At 45.3% G+C, this 13,980-nt stretch overlaps 1 protein-coding gene across 1 annotated transcript; it reads left to right on the top strand.

The window, feature by feature from the left end:
- The first annotated feature begins 8,948 nt into the window (after positions 1 to 8,948).
- LOC118772176 (dual specificity protein phosphatase 6-like) lies at positions 8,949 to 13,423 on the top strand. The gene is made up of 3 exons (XM_036520471.1): positions 8,949 to 9,906; positions 10,166 to 10,600; positions 11,682 to 13,423. The coding sequence occupies exons 1-3, from the start codon at positions 9,507 to 9,509 to the stop codon at positions 11,996 to 11,998; spliced, it is 1,152 nt and encodes a 383-aa protein (XP_036376364.1). The 5' UTR covers positions 8,949 to 9,506; the 3' UTR covers positions 11,999 to 13,423.
- Positions 13,424 to 13,980: the final 557 nt, after the last annotated feature.

Below are 13,980 nucleotides of genomic sequence, written 5' to 3'. Positions count from 1 at the left end.
TTATATGCACATGGCATGCATTCACTTGCCTGTATTTTGATGATATTGGATATTGAGAGAACTGCCATGGGGACACGTTTGCTGTGTGCATATTTAGGAGCCAGTGACACATTAATGCTCTGTGGCTTTAGAATAACAACCAGCCATTTTTAGAATCAGATTTGCATCAAAACTGCGCATCTGAACAGGTCTACACAATCCGTACTAGGTACAAACTTGTAAACAATATGCCATCCAGTATGAAATCGTCATTATTGCTTCCAGTCTCAAAAAGTATTCAAGAAAAGGGGGAAAACACAGTCAGTAACCTGGTCTAAGTGATGAGGGAGTACCATCAGAGTGAATCAGTGAATATCAGAAACAGCCAAGCTGGTACCAGAGAGGGGACTGGATACTGAAGAGTCTCAGTAGAGACAATTCATTATCAGACACTATTCACTAGTCACTCACTACTTGGTCTGGCTTAAGTTACTATTCATTTAGATTGCTGCATCTAAGTAGTTGTAATGATGGAAATTTCCACCTAACAGCATAGGGACAGAACTTTCAGTGAACAGAGGAGAGAGATGAACATCTTGGTGTTGTGTGGTATTTTCGGCCACATCTTGTGCAACCGTTAAGAAGAACTGGAAGACATGGCGTCCAACTCTGGTAATTACACAACCTAGGTCCACATTGGAACAACATGCACGTAATAGCCTTCATCCTGTTTCGGTTAAATTAGGGATCTCGGACCCTTACCCACGATGCTCCAGGGCTGAGCTGGTGTTTATTAATTATTCCCATGTTCCATATTTTTTTCAGAGCTCGACAGAGAGAAGGCATCATTCACCAAGGGGATTTTGTCCTGGGCGTGTCACTCACCATTGATTCACCTCAAGATATGTGCTGATACGCTATTGTGAAATGCGGGTTAGCGGAAAGCACACGGTTTTGATTGGAATAAATTTAACACAACCCCTGCCTACATGAAGACACCGCTGGGATTCCTGATATAAATAAAGGGCCCATTTTAAATCCATTTCTGAGGAGGAGGAGGAAGTCTAAAGACTGTAACTGAACTGTAAACACAAGAGGAGCTGTGAGTGCACATTTCACAAGGTGACCTTAATGTCAACAAAGCCTGCCTTTGTGCTGTGACTGGGGGTGCGAATTACCATGAAAATAAAGCTGATGGTATCTACCCGGGGCACACCCAGTGGGTCAACACAACGGCCTGACGTCGCTCCGCCGCGCGGCTAGATTACGTGGCAAGATTGAGTGAGGACGCAGTGCCTCTGGGCGGAAGCAGGACTGGGTGGTCAAAACAAATACGGCCGGCCTCGGTGACGTGAACACCGTTCAGCTGTGGTGTCCTCCGCGTGGGGATGAGGGTGTTGGTCTCTCTCAGGTGCTGGGTGTGCGCCACAGGGCACCTGGTTCTCCTTGCGCTGGGACACTGAGCGCTTGTTTACATTAGTACTCAGCTCTGCGTATTTCAGCTGGTTCGTTCTAGTAGGAGGCAGTGTGGCATAGCGGTACGGAGCAGGACTCGTAACCAAAATGTTGCCGGTTCGATTCCCCACTGGAGCACTGCTGTTGTACCCTTGGGCAAAGTACTTACCCCAAAACTGCCTCAGTAAATATCCAGGTGTATAAATATAACATTTAAAACATTGTACCCTATGCAAGACATTCTGGATAAAGGCACCTCATAAATGCCACTAATGTAATGCAATATATCCATAGCAAAGCTTCTTCCAGGGCCCCGGCTGCTGTCCTCCGCCGCGACGCTTCCTGTTTTCATTAAGGACGCTCGTACAGAAATGAGTCTTCAAGGAGCCATAGTCCCCCAGGAAGCAGAGCAACGGCTTTCCATTCCTTCCTCGATTACCATGACAACAGCGCTGTGCTGAAATGCTCTGGGCTATCCCCCTATTCACAAACAGGACCGTAAACAAAGGGTTCAGAAAGAGGAATTATAATAACGCTGACAAATAAAAGTCACTTTGGATGTACTCACTGATACAATAAGAAGCTGCACCCGTTGCTATCTGCTAACTCAGAGGAAGCACCTGGAGGTGGCTTTTACCTTTGAATGGGTTCAGTGCACAGGACACAGGTGAAGCTGAATTACACTGTTGCCAGTGTCTTTGACATATCTTTGTTTTATATCATGCCGTTGCGTAGTGGGGGACTTGAGACAATAAAGAGGAAGAAAGTGGCTCGGGAAGATGCCATTTAGACCCTCAGGCTCGGCTTGGTGCGTGCCAGACTGAAGCAGATTTTTTTTCTGAAGCTCATTCTAACTGCTTCAAACGGGGGAGAGAAACAGAGCAGTGTGGAATGGGTGGAACTCCTCCTTCTTGTACTACATAAACAAGTGTATAACTCACATTCTCTTTGGCTTACTCTATGCCCAGCTCATAGGGTTTGGCAGAGATTCATTTACACTGTTGGCCACATATTGCTCAGGTAAATTGCTCAAGTTCCTGTTTGTAGCAAACATTAGTGATACTCATACGTGGCAGACTTTGAACACAAGAGACCAGTCAGCAGATGTGCTTATCTGAACACAACCTGGGCCTACTAATGAAGATCCGCTGATTTCAACTGTTCGAAAGAAAAAAAAAAACTATGTCTCCTAGTCAAAGGAAAATTAAACGACTCCACAGCTGCTGTGCTGGATGTTTTCCCAGATTACTAGAAGGGCATTTTATTAATTTAAGAAGCTGCTGTGAAAGTAGGTGTTTATTGGACTGCCCACAGTCATCATGTTCTCATTTCTTGTTACATGAGTATGTATCACAGTTCAGCAGAGACACCGGTGTCATTATCGGCTTCTCAGAGCCAGTGACTGCATACCTTCCTACACACATGGTCAGCTCTAATTGTATGGACAATACCACTTTAAACAACACGTCTCAGTGCAACAGGGATGGTTTGAAAAGCAAACTAACACAGCAGGGCACAACAAAAAAGCCCCACGCTGCAAAGTGAAAGCAAAGTGAAGAAGATTCAAAATGAAACTCTACCCCTGGTGACTGAAAAGCAGGAGGCCAAAACATCAACATAATCTCACAGTCAGCCCCACCCTGCCTCTTTTGTGTGACAAGCTAATAAACTCTTTCGAGTGAACAGGTTAGGGCAGGAGTTGGGGAAGGGGAGGGGGGGGGGCGAGGGGAGGAAGTTCCTTTGGACCGGCGCAGCGGGACAGGAGACGTGAGAGCGCGGCACCGCCAACCTTTGAGCCCCGCACGCACGCGGTGTCTGAGCGAAGCCGCCCCCCCACTGACAGCTGGCGGAGACGCGGCGATGGGATCGGCTGATAAGGGGCGGACCCGCGATTGTCTCACTGGCGCGCAGACCGGGGGGCCGAGGCTCCGCCCGATAGCACAGGAAGGCAGGTTGTCAGGGGATGGAAATAAGAGGCCTTCACAGACACCACTGAGTCCCGCCGCAGACTGAGCCACGTCCTACGCTTCCATTTGAATAGATCTGGGATAAGCGCAGCGCTCTCGGCCTAACGCAGGAGCTTTTTGCTTGTTTTGCTCCAGGGAATCGTTTTTGGGACTTTTACAAGTGACCAAATTTAAATTCTGAATGCAAATGTTGGGTCTTGTTTTGTGTTTTGCTCTAACATGGCATTCTGTGCATAACCGCTCATTTCCTTTGATGGAAATTGTTGGCCCTCCCCTGTTTGGTTTTACACGCAAGGTTCATGAAAGCACGATGAAGCTTTTTGTTCTTATCAATGAACACCTTTTTGCTGGAGTGGGTCTGCGGTCTTACATAGCATGTTTTCACACAGACAATATTTTCCCACATAAAGATCCATGCTATATCATACTAGGACCCCTGAATTTTTTAGGCAAGCTGCTAGCTGAGATTCTACAGGAATAAAAGAGAGGAAGAACACCGCTGATTTTCTCTACTGTAATTATCTGCGCTAACCATTACAGGAAAACACAAGCAGTCGGCTCTTTTTCCAATTTAATTGTCCTCTGCAGAAAAACCCATTCTATGTCATTATCCGTATGGATCTCGAGGCCCTGTTTTGAAGTGTAACCTCTAGCAGCGTGACACTTGCAGGCACCAATAAGCCCCACACTGAGAGCAATTTCACAGCACCGGCCCCCTCCTGTTCCCCCTCCCACCCTAACCCCCGGTTAAGTGTCTTCGAAAGGTCCCCACCGCAACACCCCACGAGGACTTTAATGCGGGGCGCACCCACCACAAACCTCTCCCTCTTTCTCTCCCGAGAGCGTACGCATGGCAAAACCCGAGATGACATTTGTGAATGACGTCAAATTGCCTCCGTGTTTGTGTGGATTTTTCAGCTTGCTTGGCTTTCCTGTGTTGCTTCGGGTCTATAGAGAAGGGAATGATGTAGAAGTCTAAGAGAAGTGAAGTCTGGGCATTTCTACCCTTCATGAGCAGACATGCGGACAGTAGCCAGCTGGGACTGCCTGAAACACTTTGCTATGGGGGGGGGGGCTTTTGTGTTAAGACAAAAGGCCCTCCCAGGCACAAGCCATCAAGGCCCGGGAAGCAAGGAGGTGGCTAATTTGATTATCAGCCATGAAAAGGGTGAGAGAAATCATTTGGGTCTGAAAGGAAGCAGCGTGTGCCTGCGGTGAGGGCGGGCTGCGGAGGATGCACATTTCACCAGGAGGCTGTAATGGGCTATGATGGGCTGAGTGCTCCGTCCGGCCTTCGGGTCATTATGCTAATGCCACTGAAACTGCACACACCTTCACCCGACAATGCGCTTAATGCGCTTCCTCTAGCCAGGCGAGGGAGCGTGCCTGCTAGGACCTGTTCCACCCCGCTACCCACCCCACAGTTCATTCCCGTTCAGTAAACTCAAATACAGAGGTTAAAGCAGCGAGGGCGCATGGACGGACCCTGGCTGGAATAATCTGAATCTTTCCAAGAAGACGAAAGGATCAGGCTTCAATCACCAGCAATTTCACAAAGAGATGATAAAAAAAAAAACAGTAAGGAAAAATAAAGCCTTAATCTATCATCGGCTACAACAGCAGGCAGATGCAGCAGCTCTTCCTGTGGGATATCCCTTTGGTAAGATCCCACACTCGTGCTATTCACACCCAGGCCTTGATAAGGAAAGCCATAAAACATATGAGGACAATGAGTCATTTTTCCAATAACGCCTTATCAGATATTGTACTTTGATCTGCAAAGCCGGACCTGCTAATCCTATCCCAGTTGTGTGCTGGGAAGTGCCCAGGGGCAGCTGGGTGGACGTAATTAAGGCGCTTGATTACCTCAACTTTTCTTGTCATGTGTTAAGGGAAGCGGGGCATGCCTTAAAGTTAAACAGGTGTCCGCCATTACTCTTAGGGGGGCTTTGGAGACACGGTCTGGGGAGCAATCATGGCAGGGAGAGCTTAGACCGTGTCCACGAATGCATATCCCACATTGGCCTCGATGGCAAAGTGCAAAGTCCACAGAGGCCCATATGGTTTTGTCGTTCCAGGTTTAAGGTTACTTTGCAGTCTGTTGACTTGATTCCACAGTTATGGGCTTCGTCCTTTTTTACCAGTCTAAACGAAAATGCAATTTTATTAGTGTCACATTTTGTATCAAAGTTGGAAATGGATAACAGAAGGTCAGTAGATAACAAATATATTGTTAAAAGCACAGTTGTAAGATGGTTCAATGGCAAAATAAAACCCATGGAAAGTGCTTTACACTTGGTGTGTGCTTAGTACATCCACCCAATAAAAGATATACCTGTTAAATAATCATTGTAAGAAACTGTAGTTCATAGTAAAGAGCACAGCCACAGGTACCAACCACTGCACCGTCATTTTAATCCTATATTCTTTCACTTACACACAAGTGAATAGAAACAGCTGTTCAAACCAGGGTTGAAAACTCAGTATGTTTTACACACAGAAGTGTCTCTTGGGTCCAACTTTGCAAATTATATTGTAGGTTTTGTATTTCAGTAAGTTTCTATAAATTAAGTGTGTGATGAAGCAGACGTGTGCTCCAGTCACAGCTTGGAGATGTGTGGATCCTCAGCGGTATTCAGACTGTTCCTGCTGGGTGCAGCAACGTACAGTACTTAAGACACACTTATCTAACTCACCACAAACATTACTAGGCCTCTGAGTGGAAGCACTTTACATACAGACTCCAATAATGCTAGCATGGTAACTACAGGTGAAAAGAAATAAGACTGAAGATAGGTATGTCTTTCCATTCTGACATTTGCCTTGCTTATTCAGCATGCACACATTTCCTGTATCTATGAACACATCGCACTTAATTAGAACAAATCTCTCTGATGAGAGCCATCTAACTGTCATTCTGAACTGTTATCAGAGCTCCTGAATCAGTCATACTCTAATTTGGTGGTACATATTTCGTATAATAACTACTATTTCTACTACAGCTACTACTACTATTGTAAAATGGTGTGCAGTGTGCACATACTATGGAACAACAATCCATGACAACAACATTAACATCATATCAAAAAAAAGTGATGTAATATTGTAATATTGTAATATTCATGTTCTCTATTGCTGTATTTTATATATCACCAATATATATTACAAAATATACACATTATAAAGTCTACATTTATGCAGTCTGGACATTTATGCAGCCGGACATTTACTGAAGCAGCTGATGGTACTTACATATCTTAGTCAATGGTACAACGGCTGTTTGCCAACTAGGAACTGATTATATCACATGATAAAAGCCGCCTCTGCCTGAATAGCATCCCTTAACCAGCTCTGTGTCTGAACAGGGCCATCGTGAAGTGTGCACAGTGGGAACAGAGACATCATAAAGAGAAGCAAATGGGAAATGGATACGGAATGATTTTCAGAGTGAGTTTGTTTGGGACGGACTACACTGACACATTTTAAAGACATGAGTGGGCCCAGATTTTAAAACACCAAACTAACGCAGAACCTGGTACGTTGTGGTAGAGTTGGTCTGCAGATGTGATATTCAGCATAGCTGACTCATGGGTGTCCTTCTTCCAGTGCTTTCTTTCCCCTGACCCTCTGTAAATGTGATCATTTTCCAGTATCAAAGGCCTTCCCCTTGACTTCCATGTGTAAATAATGCTAGGTTAGTCACAGCACTTGGTCTGGGTGATTTAGTATTCTGACAGGTTGTCTACATTATGAAATGCTGGCTGCAAAACCTTTGTCTGTTAATGTATTCCCTTATATTTCTATTCAGCAATCATATTATTTTTCCAGAGCGATTAAAATGTTTTCCGAACATAGTGTTATGGATAAACAATGGTCTTACATCCTATTTTATATGATATGTATACCGTAGACTCAGACTGGTACATAAACTGTGTATTTCCTTTGAGGGGAAATTGGTTATAAACAACATCATAAACAGAAAGAAGTTCACTACTGAATTCAAGGATGTGTTGAAATAATGAATCTTATACTGTTGACGGGGGGACAAGGACACAGGAGTCTTCTGCCAGCTTTGTTCTCAATTAAATGCTTGTGATCTTTCTACTACTCAAGGATATTATCTTCCAGTATCGATCCTTCTTATACGGCTTCTTTCCTCTTCCAGTCCTGGGTTTGTCACTTAAATGACGTTTCTCTGTTGCTTTTTTTTATTATTACACTTCGAACAGCACACCCTGAAATCGAGCGATCGATGCGAGCAATTTCCTTATTAATACAGTTGCAACACTGCAATATTTCGTCTCCCATGTTCGTATGCTTTTCCACATAATTCATAATTCTGCACCAATCCCTGCACTGTGCTCACGTAACACCGAGGACAGCAAAAGATCATGTCACCACGAACGAGGTTTGTATTCTATTTTCAGATTTCATACGCCTAATTAATAAAAAATCCTCCCCATAGACTGAATCCCTTGATTTCGCTTCGGAGCAGGTCGTGCCGGAAGGCGAACGAAGCAGTGCGGAATTGAACTGCTCACAGTTTGGGGGGAGAAAAATCATTAAAACGAGTGCATTCGCACTTAGTCACAAAGAAATCTCTGATCTAGCCAACGAGTCGGAGTTCTCATCTGAACTTAGATCAACACTGTCACTTAAATGGGGATTAACGACATTAATTAACGAAATAGTGTACGGCTTATGGAAAAGTACAATTAAAACAAAAATACTTTCTTTGTTTATAAGTTTCAAGGGTATTCCCCTCATTATGTTAAAGAAACAAATTCAGTTTGGAAAGGTTTAAACATAAATGATCCTCTTAACATTTGCACAATTTTGAAGAAAAAAAATATAGCCTACTACACAAGTTCGGTTTGTTGATTTATGAATCAGACTACACCAAACCAATTAAAAATATTCGTGTGTAACATGAGTTGTGTAAAAACAATTGCTGCTGTAGCCTACTATGTTGCCGCTAGTTTACTTGTGACTTCGGCCAAACCAAATGTGAAAAAAGCCAAAAGTTACGATATAACTATATAAACAGCGTCACTTCAACATATCTGATTTTTTTTAGTTTTGCTTTATTAAAAAATCGGGCCCCGATATATCTGTTGAAAAACCTCTTCAATGCTTTTTCCCGTTTCGCTACGGAGGCATAGCCTACTAGCGCATGGTGTCGTACTACCACAAAGCACTAGCTAGACAAATACGCGTGCAAACTGGAGTCGCTATGCCACTGTATATTTAACCAACGGGAAACATGAGTGCAAGATAGGATCCCCCACCAAAAAATACCCTCCTCCTTCCTTCCCCTGCAGTAGAACTGCTGTTGCTGTTTGTTTGCACTCGGTTTGCACTCGGTTTATCCGGAGCGGAAATTCCTTTCCGTTTTTGTGAATGACAAACTTATTAACAATTCATCAACACAGTCTGTTCCATCCGGCCCCGTTTCCAAGGCAACAATCGCACGGCGCTCTCCCATTGGCTGGCCGATATAATGTATCCATTGAAACGCTGCATGTTAGTATCCATTCAAGAGCTTGCCACGACCGAGAGCTCACTAGAAAGGACAAACCGAAAGCAAGAAAGGACGCTCATTCAACACGAACCCGTTTGGAGGCGAGCACTACTGAAATCGTGAAGATACTAACGTGGTCTACAGCTGAACGGCAATCTCAAGACTATCGACGGGATTTACATATATGTATATATATATTTTTTGCAATAGCTGAAATTATATAACGGGAGGACAGCGTCAGTCCATGTTGCGCTCAGTGAGTCATTGACAAATACACAGGCATTCCTTGCACAGACGCATGAATGAATGTCTGTGTAGAGCGTATGCAGGATAATATCACCGCCAGAATTTGTGTTCTGTCGATTTAACCCGAGTCCACGAGACAGACAAGGGCGCGAGCATAGATTTTTTTTTCCGGTTTAGGAGAACACAACGTTATTCGCAACAGATTTTGTGACCGGTGACGCTGCGATTACCTCAATGCCCCGGTCCTCATAGTAAGAAGCACAGCCTCCTGTTGTGCACTCCCTCGACTGCGCCGCAGAGACAATTTCCACCTTCCCTCTTTTAACCTCGTGCCACTAATGCTTGATAAGTTCAAACCCGTTCATTTCGATTCCGTGATGGCAATCAGCAAGACCGTGGAATGGCTGAAGGAGCAGCTGGAGACTCGCAACGACTGCTTGCTGGTGATGGACTGCAGAGCGCAGGAGCTCTACGAGTCCTCGCACGTCGAGACGGCCATAAACGTGGCCATCCCGAGCCTCATGCTCCGGCGGCTCAAGAAGGGAAACCTGCCGATCAAGTCCCTGCTCGCCAACGGAGAGGACCGCGAGAAATTCGCGCGGAGGTGCAAGACGGATACGATCGTGCTCTACGACGAATACAGCAGGGACTGGAACGAAAATGTCGACGGGGGTTCAGTGCTCGGATTGCTGCTTAGGAGGATGAAAGACGAGGGATACAAGGCGTTCTACTTAGAAGGTTTGTATAAATCATTATTTACTTGCAAATGTTGTATTTTTTTTCAAACCATTGCTTCTTATAGGTAAAGTGCATATGTAACCTCGGCATTTATCCGGCGTTTGATGCAGTGTTCAGAAATATGTGATTTTTTTTCAATGAAAAATAAACCCTAGACGCTACGAATAGATGGTTTATGAAATGTACACACAGCGTCTTGCATTTTAGCGCAGCCCTGTTAAGTTCGTTGACTTGACACACATTTCTTTCTTTATCGCAGGAGGCTTCAGCAAATTCCAAGCCGAGTTCCCAGCGCTTTGCGACACGAATCTGGACAGCTCTTCCAGCAACAGCTCTCCGACCGCGCAGGTTCTGGGGCTGGGAGGGCTGCGGATCAGCTCCGACTCCTCCGACATCGAGTCCGACATCGACCGCGACCCCAACAGCGCCACGGACTCGGACGGCAGCCCCCTGTCCAACCCCCAGCCCTCTTTCCCCGTGGAAATCTTGCCGCACCTCTACCTGGGCTGCGCCAAGGACTCCACGAACTTGGACATTTTGGAAGAATACGGCATCAAGTACATCCTGAACGTGACGCCGAACCTGCCCAATTTGTTCGAGAACGCCGGCGAGTTCAAATACAAGCAGATTCCCATATCGGATCACTGGAGCCAGAATCTCTCCCAGTTCTTCCCCGAGGCGATTAGCTTCATCGGTAAGCGTGGGGCGGCTGTTTCAAAACACAAAACCCGTCTTGTCAACACAACCAATTTACTGCCAGCTCAAGGCGAAAGAGGAAAAAATCCTACCTCAAAATAAGAGTAAATAGAGTTCACAAGTATATATTTTACCCTTGTGTAATAACGGTGAAGTATTGCCATATGGTCGCTAAATCGTAGTAAGATGATAACGCATCGTTAGGAAGTGCTTATGGATTTAGCGTGTATTTGAGATTAATCAAGGTGTCCCCAGGCGCCTGATTAAAGGGTGCTGTGTCTTCTGCCGACACAGAAACAAGACCTCGTGATTTTATGATTTCAGACCTAGAGAAGGGAGAACGTTAGCTGCTGTTGCTGAAAGCCTCCCCATCCACTGAGTTAGTGCTTATGTTTCAGACTGGCGCAGAACAAAGGGTAATGATGAGTTTTAGTGAAAGGGTGGGGGGAGCAGTTTGATTGAGCCGGGGGAGGAAGGAATCTAGTCTGGAAGGGGTGTAGGAACTAATCTAGAGCACTGCAATGTTTCTGCACACAAAGGGGGCCATTTGCGGGGTGATGTTGACATCCTGTTTGCCTTATTGGGCTTGCCCCCATGACTTCCTCTGTCTTTTAATCCTTGAATGGCACCATTGTTAGGGCTGCAACAGTTGGGAGAATCATTTAATAGACCTTAATAGTCAATTCCCATGTCAGATACTCAAGGCCAAGTTGAAGGATCGTCTTTATTCTCGCTCAGTTGGAAAGTGTTGAATGAAGCTTTTTAATCAGGCACAATCCAGGGACCTGCAGTAACTCTGCTGGACACCTACCTCTTGTGCTAGTCTAGTATTAACCACATTCAAGTAATGCAAAGTAAATGCACGGACTTTTTCCCCCAAATACTGTTTATTCATGAGGGCTGATGACAAGAAGTTAACTGAGTGACGTAATCTTTTTTTGTGGCAGTTGTTACTTGAATAAACTTGGTTCAATTCTTGAAGGGGGGGGGGGGGGCTTAGATGTGTAGCCTTTTGCATGCATAGATCAGCTGCTTGTGGGTTGTTCTCCAGCTAATGTGTTTTCCCCCTCTTTCTCCAGACGAGGCCCGCGGTCAGGAGTGTGGCGTCCTGGTGCACTGCCTGGCCGGCATCAGCCGCTCGGTGACGGTCACGGTGGCCTACCTGATGCAGAAGCTCAACCTCTCCATGAACGACGCCTACGACATCGTCAAGATGAAGAAGTCCAACATCTCGCCCAACTTCAACTTCATGGGCCAGCTGCTGGACTTCGAGCGCACGCTGGGCCTAAGCAGCCCCTGCGACAACCGCATGCCCGCCGCCGGCACTCAGCCGCTCTACTTCACCACGCCCACCAACCACAACGTCTTTCAGCTGGACGCCCTCGAGTCCACGTGAGGCGGCACCCCCGCCCCCGCGCGCCGACCCGGAGGCGACCTCTCCTGAAAGCGTTCTCTCTCTCTGTCTCTTTTTTCTCCCCCTGGCCTGTCATGGGAGGGGGGCCTTGACGCGATTGTCACAGTTGGCTTGAGTTGACAGCTGCCCTACGAGGTTGCTGAGGGACGCGTGGCCTGGCTGAAGCTGAGACGCAGCTGTTTATCCGGGGGAGGAAGTGGCGGCTTTCTCTTTCTCCCCCCACCACCCCTTGCTCGCTCTCGGACTCGGACTCTCTGAGTTTACTTCTCCAAAGGTCAGCAGACGCAAACGGAAAGGTGGACAGATGCATGCAAAGCAGCAGATTTTGGGATGCCAAAGAGACACAGTCGCTCGAATTGGACATACTTTATGAGCTATTATTGATGCTGTTGTCATTTGCAAGCACTTGCACCTATAGACTCTTTTTTTCATCTTGGGTGTAAATTTGTCTTCAGTGAAGACTTCCCTGTTTTGGGGGTGAAGCACCCCAGGTTATGAGGGCACAGTGTATGGTACTCCATTTTATTTCTGTGGAGTAGTTGGAAACATTTATACTTATGTATATATCTAATATAAAAGACTTGAGGGTAAAGCCTTGCTCCAGAAAGAACATGCCCTTTGCAAATAAGTAGGTACTGATGTTTTTTTCTTCTTTTATGTAAACATACATACTGAATATTGATCTATAGCGTTGTTTAATATGCCAAAAAATCTATAGGTTTTTAAGATTTTAAATGTGTATACTTGTAATATATTTTATGATGTTTTGCTTAATGTATGAAATCAATTGATAGGCCTTTTTCCACCACCCCTACAGGTGATTCAGCGTCACCTTGGTTTTTTTGCCTTAGTTTTGTATATAGAAGCATTATTGCCACATTGACCCCACCCCCCAAAACAAATTTTCTTTTTAAATCTCCCAAGTTAATCAGTCACCATTTTTGACAGCGAAACCCATCCGCAGAGTATTGGCATGCCAGAAAGGACAAGTTAAAAACATCTGAGTTTATGCCCATTGATATCAAAGGCTTACCTATTGTAGGAGGTGGTGGCCTGGGTTTGGATTAGATACTGCATGCGGCCTGTATTAGACACGAGATATTTAAGGGTGCTGTCCTGAGTTAAACTGGATTGACTGAGTTATATGGGACCTAGGAGGACTACAGTACTCTCCTGTTTATTTTCACAGGAATCTTGAAGGATTCAGGCAGGCAATGCTCACTCTTGTGCAAGGGTCTGACTCTTTGGAAATGTCGAGGCAGGGGAGCACTTCCCCCGGTCTCCTCTTCAGGGATATTCTGTAAAATGCAACTTTGATATCAGAGAATTGGAATGGATTGGGAGGGGGGGTGTGGGTGCCTCCAGAAGGCCATCTGAAGGAGAGCTACCTTATCCCCCCACGGTGAGGTGGGGCATGGAATTCATGTTGAGAATGTAAAGAAAAATTAAGTTATTAATAAAATGTTATTTTGTCTATTCAAATCTACCTCTTTTTTGTGTGAGATCTGTGGTGTTTAAATTCCTAAAGAAGAAAATGATGCTTTCACTGATTTTTTTTTTTATATATACAAAAAATCTGGCTTTTAGCAGACTCTCCATTTTTTTTTTTTTTTTTTAGAAGTCAGATGTCAGCATTTTGCAGGGTGACCGTGAGAAGAGATCAAAGCCCTGACCCCTTTCAGACACAACACAGCTGAAAGGCATACTAATATTTTCTGTAAACCTGGTGGGGAGAGCTGTTTTAAGAATTACTTTAGCTGTGACAGGTACGCCACCGGAGTTATCAGTGTGTGTGCCCTCATAAATGTAAAACGAGGATCGTTTCTGAGGATGTCACACTCGGCATTACTGAGTGCAGATTCCCCCGCCTTTATGGCGGTGTGGAGTGAGTGAGACAGTGAGCTCAGTGAATAGAACAAGACACCTGGAGGATTAAGGATCCCTGAACCTGCACAGAATTATGC

Source organism: Megalops cyprinoides, chromosome 25, assembly GCF_013368585.1.
Source record: "Megalops cyprinoides isolate fMegCyp1 chromosome 25, fMegCyp1.pri, whole genome shotgun sequence".
Taxonomy (NCBI): domain Eukaryota; kingdom Metazoa; phylum Chordata; class Actinopteri; order Elopiformes; family Megalopidae; genus Megalops; species Megalops cyprinoides.
Note: the sequence above shows the minus strand (reverse complement) of the source record. Positions and strands in the feature narration are given on the sequence as shown.

Bases quoted from the DNA above. Each gene is read 5' to 3' on its own strand.
- LOC118772176 (XM_036520471.1), top strand. From the start codon at position 9,507: ATGCTTGATAAGTTCAAACCCGTTCATTTCGATTCCGTGATGGCAATC. The intron at 9,907-10,165 runs GTTTGTATAAAT...TCTTTATCGCAG, and splicing joins CAAGGCGTTCTACTTAGAAG to GAGGCTTCAGCAAATTCCAA. The intron at 10,601-11,681 runs GTAAGCGTGGGG...CTCTTTCTCCAG, and splicing joins CGAGGCGATTAGCTTCATCG to ACGAGGCCCGCGGTCAGGAG.